The 12,055-nt window shown below is 41.3% G+C and overlaps 1 protein-coding gene across 5 annotated transcripts in view; it reads left to right on the forward strand.

The window, feature by feature from the left end:
• Positions 1-12,055, forward strand: part of Tbce (tubulin folding cofactor E) — a 42,158-nt gene that overhangs the window by 11,636 nt on the left and 18,467 nt on the right. For all 5 annotated transcript variants that reach the window (XR_009379359.1, XR_009379360.1, XM_059263393.1 and 2 more), the window contains exons 3-4: positions 6,776-6,860; positions 10,128-10,313. Coding sequence is in view for 3 of the 5 variants with exons in the window: in XM_059263393.1 (XP_059119376.1) it covers positions 6,776-6,860; positions 10,128-10,313 (271 nt within the window). In the remaining 2 variants the exon portion in view is untranslated. The remainder of the gene's footprint in view (positions 1-6,775; positions 6,861-10,127; positions 10,314-12,055) is intronic.

A 12,055-nucleotide genomic window follows, 5' to 3' on the forward strand; every position in this document is an offset into this window, starting at 1 on the left:
TGTGAGCTGTTGGCCATATTTGGAGGCTCTGAGGAGGTGCCCTGTCTGAGGGGAATGTAGAGATAATTGAGAATGACTCAGGTCAACAATATTGCTTAGTAGAACTGGGTAGAATCTCTGAGTTTCTTGGTCTTTAATTACATAAGTATAGTTAGGTGTCTTTGAAAATAGTTATCTCAGGACTTGGTCTGTGCAAGGAAGCCAAAGAGCAGAAGCAGCAACAAAGCTGATATGCTGGCAGTATCCATCCTTGTCCTTGGGTGGAGTGGGTAAAGGAAGAGATCGCTGGCACTTGGATGTCTACAGTGTCCAGTGGTTGAGCTAGCCCTGTGAGGAGATGGGCCCTGTAGTTACAGATAGTGTACCTGAAGTAGCTCCTAGCCTATTGGTAAAGTCACTGACCTGGTGATACCTTTGTCAAATTCAATTAAATAGTCCACTTATCAAACAACTTTAACCCCCACTAGCCTTGAGGATGGAACCTAAGGCCTCATGTATACTAGGATCCTTTAGTTTGGCTTTTATGTTCAGCAAGTCAATCCAATTATAATATGGCATCTTGTGTTAGGGTATGAGGTGGAATACACTGATCATATGGACTCATTTTATACATAGGCTTATTTTTAAAACTGGTTTATTTTTTCTGCATACATACATGCATGTGGGCACCCATGTCCAACTTGACTGGAGTTGCTTCTCTACTTCCACCGCATAAGTCCCAGGGATTGCACACAGGCCTATCAGGCTTAGTGGCAATCATCTTGGCCCACAGAACCTTCTGGCTAGCCCTAGACATGCCTAGCTTCTATACTTCATTTTTTAAAGCAGTTTTAAGTCCACAGCAGAATTGAGGGAAAAGATTGGCAAGCTCCCGAATACTTCTTTTTTTTTTTTTTTAATTTATTTATTTATTGTGTACACAGAAGAGGGTGCCAGATCTCATTACAGATGGTTGTGAGCCACCATGTGGGTGCTGGGAATTGAACTCAGGACCTCTGGAAGAGCAGTCGGTGCTCTTAACCTCTGAGCTATCTCTCCAACCCGAATACTTCTTATCTATATGTGCACAACCTCCTTGAGTGTTACCTTGTTGTAGAATATTAGTTTAGGATGTGTTACATTTGTTTATGCTGTGGAATATTTGTCTAATGATGCAAAGATGTGTTGCATTCTTTTATGTTGCATTTGTTTAACTCTGTAAAGCTGTATTACTTTGTCTGCCTAAAACACCTGATTGGTGTAATAAAGCACTGAACAGTCAATAGCTAGGCAGGAGAGAGAAATAGGCGGGGCTGGCATGCAGAGAGAATAAGTGAGAAGAGAAATCTAGAGAAGAGAAACGAAGAATGGGAGGCACAAAAAAGGAGATGAGGATGCCAGAGGCCAGCCACCCAGCCAGCCACAGAGCAGGAAGGAAAGCAAGATATATAGACTAAGAGGTAAAAAACCCAGAGGCAAAAGGTAGACAGGATAATTTAAGTTAAGAGAAGCTGGCTAGAAACAAGCCAAGCTAAGGCTGGGCATTCATAAGTGAGAATAAGTTTCCATGTATTTATTTAAGAGCTGGGTGGCAGACCCCCAAAGAGCAAACAGTAAAAATAACCAACTGTGTTACCTCCTTCATTGCAGTGGTGTGTGTATTAATAATCACTGTGTCTACTAATGGCATCACTCTCATGCTTAGTTTACCTTGGGGTCTGTGCTTGGTATTATTTATTGTATAGGTTAGTCACAAATGTCTGACTTATGTCTCCCATTGTTCCCCAAATGCTTTGTGTGCCAGCTGTGTATCCCCTTGAGCTCCTGCAGCTACTGGCCCTTTTCCATAGTTTTCCTTTTCCACTGTCTCTCATAATTGTCAGACTACCTTGTCTGCCTTTGCGATGTTCATTTAGGTTCTCTGTGTCTTTGTCTTTTCATGGCCTGGTGCTCTTTTTTTTTTTTTTTTTTTTTTATGAAAGGCTCTTGTGTAGCCCAGGCTGGCCTTGAATTCCTAATCTGAATGCTGGGGTTACAAACATGGACTCCCACACCCAGTTTAAACTGTGCTGGGCATTCAACCCAGAGCTTCATGTATACTGGGCAAGCAAGCACTCTACCAACTGAACTACACTCCGAGCTCCTCATCTGTTTTTGGTTTTCTTGTTGTTTTTTGTTTTATTTATTATTTCAACAAAATAAAGCACTTAATTGGGCTTATGGTTTCAGAGGGTTAGAATCCATGATGGCAGAGTAAAGGCATGGTGGTAGGAACAGCTGAGAGCTTACATCTTGATCATAAAGCAGGAAGCAGAAAGAGAGCATACACTGGGAATGGCATGTCTTTTGAAACCTCAGAGCCCACCCCCAGTGACACATCTTCTAATCCTTCTCAAACAATTTCACCAATAGGAACCAAGTATTCAACATATGAGCCTGTGGGGGCCATTCTCATTCACACCCATATTTTACCTCCTGGCCCCCAAAAGCTGTGGCAATAAAATAATGCAAAATGCATTTAGTTCTATTTCAAAAGTCACCTTGGTTTTTGTCTCAATGCTGTTTAAAAGTCTAAAATCTCATTCTGAGACTCAAAGCAATCTCTTTAATTGTAACCTTCTGTAAATCCAAAAGCAGATAACATACTTCCAACATACAGTGGCACAGAATGTATATTACTAAAATAAGACTCCATTCCAAAATGGAGGAATGGAGTCATAATTAGGGAATACTGAAATCCAGCAGGGAAAACTAAATACTGTGGCCCAAAGTCTGTTGTCAAAAGGCTTAATGGTTCTGCCCTTCAAGCTTTGCTGCCTGTAATGTTCTTTTTTCTCTTTTGCTGGTTCTATTCCCTATCTGCAGCTCTCCCTGGCAGATATCCTATGGCTCTGACATCTCCTAACATTTTGGAGTCTCCAACACAAATCCAGGCTTTATTTTACCAGTGGTAAAGCGCGTGGTGGCCGCTTAGAGCTTCCATGAAGGACCTCTCCTGCCACATGCCTGGCTTTACCAGTTCTCCTAAACTGTAGAGGAAGATTCCACACCCCTTCTACTCCTGTATTGTCCTCCACCAAAAAAATTAGTCTGTTACTTTTAAATTTAGCCTCAGGCATGTGAAGGCCCAAGGTTGGTGTAGGGACTCATCCTTAATGGTTCTCTGACCTTACTCATCAAGGCAGGGTCTCATTCATACAGAGTGCTTGCTTTCTTCCCACCTTCAAGGCTGGAATTAGTTAGTAATCCATGCCCACTTGGCTGCTTTGACTACTGAGTTACTGAGTTACCCAGTCTTTTCAAAATTTTTCTAATTTGTTTTGTGATTTCTTTTTTAACTTAAAGTAATTTAAAATAACATTGCTTAATTTCTAAATATATGAGAATTAAAAAAATTTATTTTGTGTGTGTTTTACCTGCATTATATGTATGTGTATTACACATGCACAGTGCCTGCAGAGGCCAGAAAAGGGTGCCAGATCCATTGGAACTGGAGTTCTAGATAGTTGTGAGCTGCCATGTGGGTTCTGAGAGCTGAACCTGGGTCTTCTGCAAGAGCAGCCTGTGCTTTGAACCACTGAGCCATTTCTCTGGCCTGATTTCTTTTCTTTTCTTTTCTAACAGTGTTTAGCTATGTAGTGCAGGTTGGTCTTGAGCTTGGAGTTATCCTCTTGCCTGTGCTAGATTATAGGCTTGCACCACCACACCTAGCCTTTTGACAATTTTCTAATTAACATTTTCTTATAGGCTCACAGAATCCTTAGAGATTGTGATCAGAGAACATACTGAAGATTTTTGTAAATATACCAATAGGATAAAATACATCATTTTAATTTGTGTGCATGAGGGCATGCCACAGTATGCATATGGAGGTCAGAGGATAACCTGAGGTGTTGGTCTTTATCTTCTACCTTGTTTAAAACAGTTTCTTGGGGCTAGAGAGAAACTGGCTCAGAGGTTAAGAGCATTTGCTGCTCTTGCAGAGGACCCAGGTTTGGTTCCCAGCACCTACATGGTGACACAACTATCTGTTACTCCAGTTTCAACGGGATCCAATTCTCTCTTCTTGAATACCTTGGGCATTGGGCATGGTATACATACATGCAGGTACTCACACATATACATAAAATAAACAAAAAAATCTTTTTAAAAATTGTCTGTTTTGTTGTTGCCACTCTGTATCAAGGTTCTTCTTGAGGCTAGGGTTACCTGAGTTAGCTGTTTTTAAATGTATAGTCGCAGGCATCAAATACATTCATTGTTCATCTCTGGAACAGTTTTTTTGTCTTCCCAAACTGTAATGTCATACCCATAAAGCAGTAATTTCCCCTTTTTCCTCCTCTGTCTCTGCAATTTGTACTATAGGGAGTCATAAGCAGAATCATACAGTATTTTTTCTTTTTTATGACCAGCTTGTTTCACTTAGCATGATGTACTTAAAGTTCATTCAGGTTATAGCCTGTGTTAGACTTTCTTTCCTTGATTTGTAGTGGGCTGACTATAACATTCCATGTTGTATATGCATGATGCTAAAAACTAAAATTTTTGGGAATTAGCCAACAAGAATGAAAACTACAAAACAGTACAGAAAGAAATTAAAGAAGGAATTGGGCATGATGGCACACCCAAACACTTGGGAGGCAGGCAGAGGGTTAGAGGCCAGCCTAGTCTACATAGTAAGGGATAGGCCAGCCAGGACTACATAGACTGTGTTGAAAAAAAAAAAAGGAAGGAAGGAAAAAAATATATGTATAGACAAACCTCCTGTGTTTATGGATCAAAAGACTTAATTTTGTTAAAATTTAAAATTTATCAGTGGTCAAAATTTTAGGGTTTTTTTCCCCTACCAAAATCCCATTGTTTGTTTTCATTATTTGTATGTATGTGTAATGTGTATGGGTTTCACAGTACTTGTTAGAGTTGTTTCTTCTACTGTAGATCCTAGGGATTGAGCTTCAGGTACCACTGAGAGACTCTATCTCCAAAAAACAAGGCAAGGACTGGAGATAGCTCAGCAGTTAAGAGCATTTCCTGTTCTTGTAGGAGACCTAAGAACAGTTCCTAGCACCCACATTAGGTGGCTTATAATATCATATAGCTGTATCTCCAGGGATCAGACATTTTGTCCTTCTTGGGTACCTCCTGCACTCACATAAACAGACCACCAAACACATATACACACTTAAAAATAAATCTTTAAAACAATACAAAAAAGGGAAGAAATCCCTTGAGGAAGGACACTTGACTGACCTCTGACCTCCAAATGCATGCTCACAACATGTACCTGTACACCTGAACATACACATCTGCACGTTTGCATGCACACAGAATTATTGATAATTTGGGTTTATTATTGTGTGTTTGCCTTATGGATGCTCTGTTACCACCCCATTGGGTTATTTTTCTTCTCTATTAATTAGGTAGTCATAGCTTTAAAAATTACTTAATGAACTGGGCGGTGTTGGTGCACACCTTTAATCCCAGCACTCAGGAGGCAGAGCCAGGAAGATCTCTGTGAGTTCGAGGCCAGCCTGGTGTACAGAGCAAGATTCAGGACAGGCACCAAAAACTACACAGAGAAATCCTGTCTCAAAAAACAAACAAACAAATAAATAAATAAATAAATAAAATTACTTAATGATTTCTCTAAGGCTAAGATATGCTATTCTGACTTAGGAAACCCTAATAATAATTACTCTCCACCCCCACCCCCCACCCCCAGAGCTGAGGACAGAACCCAGGGCCTTGCACTTGCTAGGCAAGCGCTCTACCACTGAGCTAAATCCCCAACCCCTAATAATTGCTTTTAAGTTTTGGTTTTTGTGTTTTTGCTTTAAGATTTATGTGTATGGGTGTTTAGCCTGTATATATGTCTGTGTGAGGGTGCCAGATCCCCTGGAACTGGAGTTAGAGATAGTTGTGAGCTGCCATGTGGACGCTGGCAATTGAACCCAGGTCCTCTGGAAGAGCAGCCAGTGCGCTTAACTGCTAAGCCATCTCTCCAGCCCCAGTTTTTGTTTTGTTTTGTTTTTAATTCTGAGACCCATACAAAAGACCTAGGAACACTTGAACACTTAAATCTGTTTCTCATCCCTAATTAGTTACTGATGCTTTCGTTTTTTAAACTTTATGCCCAAGGAACAGGCAGCTCGGCTGCCCATTTTATCTTACTCAGGTGTCTGAGCCTCTTGCATTCTTGCAGGTTTCTTTCTGGGACAATCTTTTTCTTTGAAGGCTTTCTCTTGGGTTTTTTGGTTTTTTGTTTTTTGTTTTTTGTTTTTTTTGAGTGAAATTCTCTCTATTTTACCTTCAGTTTTTCCTCCCTCTGGACTTTTTGTTATGGTGGCAATTACAGGTATTTAGGGTGGAATTTGCCATTTTAATCATGTACAGGTTATAGTTATGAATTATGATGTGGCATGCATTAGCCACTTTATGAAGTGGTCAGCTCAACAGAGAGAGATCCCTGTATCCCCTCTGTGTGGGGTAAGCCACATTTAGTCCCCTGTGGTGTTTTTCTTCACTTGGTAGCATGTCTTCAATATTCATCCATGCTTAGTATACCCAGTAAAGTTTAGCTGTTCTGGTTTTCTGCTATTGGGGTTTTGGTTGGCTTTTTGGCCCACACATGCTACTATTGCGTTGTTTGAATGACGTTCCCAGGAGATTCCTGGGACATTCCCTCCTCCACCTGTGTGTGATGCAGCTTCTGTTACAAATTGTATTTGCTTGAAGGAGAATGGAGCATCCCTTTGTCATCTTTTGTCACTATTTTTTTTTCTTTTTGTTTTGCTAGGACTCTGGTTAGGAGTCGAATGGGACAATCCCGAGAGAGGAAAGCATGATGGGAGCCATGAAGGTACTATGTATTTTAAATGCAGGTAAATATTTCTTACGAATTGACAAGGTCATAATTAATCATTTAATAATAGGGCTGGAGAGGAAGAAGCATTGTTGGATCTGGAATAGTTTGAAAAGGTACTTCAACCTGGCATGGTGGTGCATGTCTTTAATCCCAGTACTCAGGGACAGTGCCTGTTATTGAACCTAGAGCTCACCATTTTGGCTAGATTAGCTGGCAGGCAAACATGTGAACCTCTTAGCTCTGCCACACACCCATGTTATAGTGTTGGGATTATAGGCTTATGTGGCTGTGCATGGTGCTGGGGAAACTAGGTCTAATGTTTACACAGCAGTACTCTTAGCCACTGAGCCATCTCCCACCCCATGTTTTTTGTTTTAGTCATGTTGTACAGGGTGACCTCTAACCTGATGTATAGCTAAGGCTGGTTCTAAACTTGAGATCCTCCTGCCTCTACCTCTCAAGTTCTGGGATGATAGGTATACACCACCATGCCTGGGCTAGCCTGGGTTTCTTCTTTCTTTTTTGAACTGGAACTCATTGTGTAGAACAGGCTGGCCTTGAACTCACAGAGATCTATCTGCCTGTTTCCTGAGTGCTGGGATTAAACACCACTATACCTTTCTTTGATTTTTTTGAGACAGGGTTTCTCTGTGTAATTTTGGTACCTTTCCTGGATCTCACTCTGTAGACCAAACTGGCCTGGAACTCACAGAGATCTTCCTGGCTCTGCCTTCCGAGTGCTGGGATTAAAGGCATGCACCACCACCGCCCAGCTCTTTGTTTTTTTTATATGTCACAAGTTATGAAATTTTCTGAGGTTCTGAGCACTAGGGGCTAGTGGGATGAAAGTACTTATGAACTGCTCCATTTTCCTCATGGGTTCAGAATTTGTGTTTCACTGCAGCATCTTGACATTAATTTAGAATATTAGTGGTTTCTGTCTAAATCACTGTTAAATCACTGTTAAAATCAGTGTATCTTCTGGAGATTTGTTACTGATGGTCATTCGTTTGACTAGCGAGCATTTTTTATCATTTACTGGGCTGTTTGGTTTCCTGAGAAACCTGCTGGGAATGTTTCACCAAAGATTGAGATCTTTGATCTGTAACAGGGACAGACTCCACTTCGCAGCTTCCTGATACAATTCCACACTCTGCCTGCAACCAAAAGTAATAACTATCTCCTTTTGACTAACTCATTACCATTGCTGTAAGAAGTATGAATTCAGGCTAAGTGCTTGTAATCTTGAAACTACAGAGACAAAGCGCAGAGGTGGGATGATCAGGAGTTCAAGGCAGTTGGGGCTAAGTAGCAGAACAGTCTCAGAAAGAAAGTCACAAATATATTTTTATCCTAAATGTTCGTGTGTGTGTGTGTGTGTGTGTGTGTACAGAAAGTTGTGAACACCATGAGGGTGCTGGGAATTGAACCCTGGTCCTCTGGAAGAGCAGCCAGTGCTCTTAAGTGCTGAGACATCTCTCCAGCCTGCAGTTTTTGTTTTTGTTTTTTTAATTTAAATCACTGTTTGAAAAATAAAATTTCATATTTCTAATTCCAATACGTTACATGTAAACATTAGCATTTTAGGATTTTTTAATTTTAAAAATTATTGTGTACACACGTGATGTATCTGTGCAACTTCTGTACCTCTGTGCATGTGTGGAAATTAGAGGACAACTTTATGGAGTCAGTCTTTCTTCATCTTTAATGGGTCCTGCTTGGGATTGAACTGAGGTTACCAGGCTTGCACAAGAAGCACTTCATTAGCACACTGAGCCGTATGGCCAGCCCAGAAATTCGTCATCCCATCCTCCTGCCTCCAGCATTTTTAAAAAAATCTTTCAATATTTATTTATTTAAAAAAAGAAAGTTCTTCTCAGCTTTTTTTAAACCAAGTTTCATTAATCCTTGAAGGTCCACCTTAGATTTGCAGCCTTATGCAGTATGTGCTAGGCCAGGTTTTTAATTCCCATCTCCCCTATTCTGAATCCTTCTGGGAAGCATAAAATACTGCGTTAAAAAGTAGTAAATAGGGGCCTGGAGGGATGCCTCAGTAGTTAATAGCAATTGCTGTTCTTGCAGAAGACCTAGGTTCAGTTCTCAGTACCCATATGGTGGCTCACACCATCTGTAACTCCAGTTCTGGGGATTCTGATGTCTCTTTTGGCTTCAGTGACCATCGCACACAAGTGGTTCCCATACATACATACAGATAAAACACTTGTATACATAAAAATAAAAACATTAATTAAAAGTAGTAAATAGCTAAGTCTAGTGGCTCACTCCTGTAATCTTAGCACTGGAGGCTGAGTTCGGAGGATCTTTACAAGTTTAGTGTTAGTGTGTGATACATAGTGAGTTTCAGGCCAGCCTGAGTTATAGAGGGAGATGTCTCAAAAACATAGAAAACAAAATATATTAAGAAAGCAGATATGTGAATTAAATATAGTGTTTGCTGGGCATAATGGCATATGCCCATTATCTTACCTGTTGTGGAGGCTAAAACAGGAGTATAGAAACTTCAGAGTCTGGGCCCGTGAGATAATTCAGCTGGTAAAGGCACTTGCTGCTAAGCCAGACGACCTGAATTAGATCCCTGGGACCCACATAAAAGGAGAGAACTGTCTTCTGACCTTCACATAGTGCCATGGCATTCATGTGCTCATATAGACATGCAGATGAGTAAGTTTTTTTTTTTTAAAGTTCAAGGCCCTTAGTGAGACTCTGTAGATGTAGGTCATAGGTAGAATGTTTATATAATGTGTGTAGGGCCTTGAATTCAATCCCCAGTAACACACATCTACTGAAAATAGTTTTAAAAGCTTTATCACAGAGAAACTCTGTCTCAATAAACAAAAAACAAAAAAAAAAGCTTTATAATACACATACTTTTTGGTTTTTCAAGACAGGATTTCTCTGTGTAGCCTTGGCTGTCCTGGAACTTGCTCTGTAGACTAGGCTGGCCTTGAACTCACAGAGCTCTGCCTGCCTCTGCCTCCCGAGTGCTAGGATTAAAGGCATGTGCCACCATTGCCAGGCCATATTAATATTTCTTGATTAAATAACAAAGCGATATCTAACAATAAGTACTTTATCTATCTGTCTGTCTGTCTGTCTGTCTATCTATCTATCTGTCTATCTATATTTATGAGACAGGGTCTCACTATGTAGCTTTGTCTGGAACTTGCCTCAGCCTCCCAAATAAATGCCTGGGATTGACAAGCCTCTATCACCATACACATTGGCAGGTGATATTTGAATAGTAATTTCTCTCCCTTCTCAGGCACCCAACAGGAGGCTCCTTTGTTCGTCCAAACAAAGTTAATTTTGGAGTAGACTTTCTTACGGCCCTTAAGAAGCGGTATGTGCTAGAAGATGGGTCTGATGATGATGGAAAATCATGTTCCTTAAAAGTTGGAAGTAAACAAGTGCAAACTGTTGGTTTTGACAATATTACAAAGAAGCAGAGGTAAGAGCTGATGTTGGCAACCTGGCTTTCAGTCACCAGATTGGGATTAAAGTTCTTGATTGTGTGGTGATGCTTGCAACTTTGCTTCCACATTGGTTCATCTTCTTCACATAGTAGCTTGAAATGTGGAGAACACAAGCACTGATTATTCAGTTCCCAGCACTCATATAGGAAAACAGCTCACAACTACCTATATAACTCCAGTTCAGGGGATTTGATGTCCTCTTCTGACCTCCACAGGTACCAGGCATGCAGGTGGTACATATTCATACACACAGATAAAACATTTATATACATTAAATAAAAATAAATATATGTTAAAAGAAAAAAAAAGCTGGCAAGATGGCTCAGTGGGGTAAAGGTGCATGCCATGCAAGCCTAGGGACCTGAGTTTGAGCCCCAAAACCCACATAACGGTGGAAGTAGAGAAGTGACTCCACAAAGTTGTTCTGATATCTGTTTGGGGGTGGAGGGTTGTCTCTGTGACCTCCATGGCCAGCAGAGTGATGATCCTCAGGAGGCAGTTTGGTTTAGCACCACTGAGTAGCCTATGTTGGTTCAAACTTTGGGAGTCTGATCCTGAGTGGTTTATTTTAGGCGTAGAGAGCTGGCCCCAAAGTCATGGGTCTAGGAGAGGTGGCTCTGCCCCTTGCCTGAGGAGGGCAATCCCAGTGGCCCAGATGACCAGCTCAGCTACCTCTCAGACCCACATCCTGTGTCTTGGGTTGGCCACCCTAATTTCTACCCCATCCAAGCCCTGCTGTAGTGTACTAAGGGACTGTTCCTGTGGAACGATAACCGCAGGATCTCCATGACTTGGGGCAATAGAAGGATATCCAAGAGGAGTTTCAGTGAGGGTCCAGTGATGATGGTGTGCCAGAGGCCTTGAAGCAGACCAATTACTCTGCAGTTAACATTTTTCTGATGGGGCTGATTGGACAAAAGGGTATACTTTGTGATACACTGCAGCTCCCAATGCCACTAGGATGAATGAAGAGGTTTTGGAAAGATGGAAGAGTGAGGTGGTTTTTTGTTTGTTTTGTTTTGTGTTTAATTAATCTGGGAGGGGTGGGGGTGTGTTTCTGGGAGGGATGCTCTAGGGTTGAGGGGTGGATATGGAGAGACTGGGAGGTGAGTGGGATTGGGATGCACGATGTGAAATTCCCAAAGAATCAATAAAGAAATGTGTTACAAAGTGGGGGGGGGGGGGGGCAGGCGTGGGGTGTGTGTGGAGAGACAAGCACAATAAAGACAAGAGAAGCAATTAAGAGCCCATGTATCCTGGCTCTTCTGGAGATGGCTTTGGATTGATGCCTCTCTAGAAACCTGGTTTCTCAAGCTTGGTGCCAAGGTATCCCAGTGTGGCACACTTTAAACTGTAGAGGAAAATAGCAAACTTGATTTAAAAAAAATTTTTTTAATTATTTTTATTATTGAGAAAAGGATCTCATGTAGCCCAGGCTAGCTTTGAACTCCTTTTGTTTTGTTTTGGCTTTACCCCCACCCCACCCCCACCCCCTGAGACAGGATTTCTCTCTGTAGCACTGACTATCCTGGAACTCAATCTGTAGACCAGGCTGGCCTTGAGATCCACCTGCATCAGCCTCCCAAGTGCTGGAATTAAAGTTGTGAGCCACCACTACCAGGCTTGAACTCGTTTAAATTTGAAGTTTTTATCCGTATATGTGTATGATGTGTGCATATGAGAGCAGACATGCATGTATCACAATATGAGAGTGTGA

Source organism: Peromyscus eremicus, chromosome 5 (assembly GCF_949786415.1).
Source record: "Peromyscus eremicus chromosome 5, PerEre_H2_v1, whole genome shotgun sequence".
Taxonomy (NCBI): domain Eukaryota; kingdom Metazoa; phylum Chordata; class Mammalia; order Rodentia; family Cricetidae; genus Peromyscus; species Peromyscus eremicus.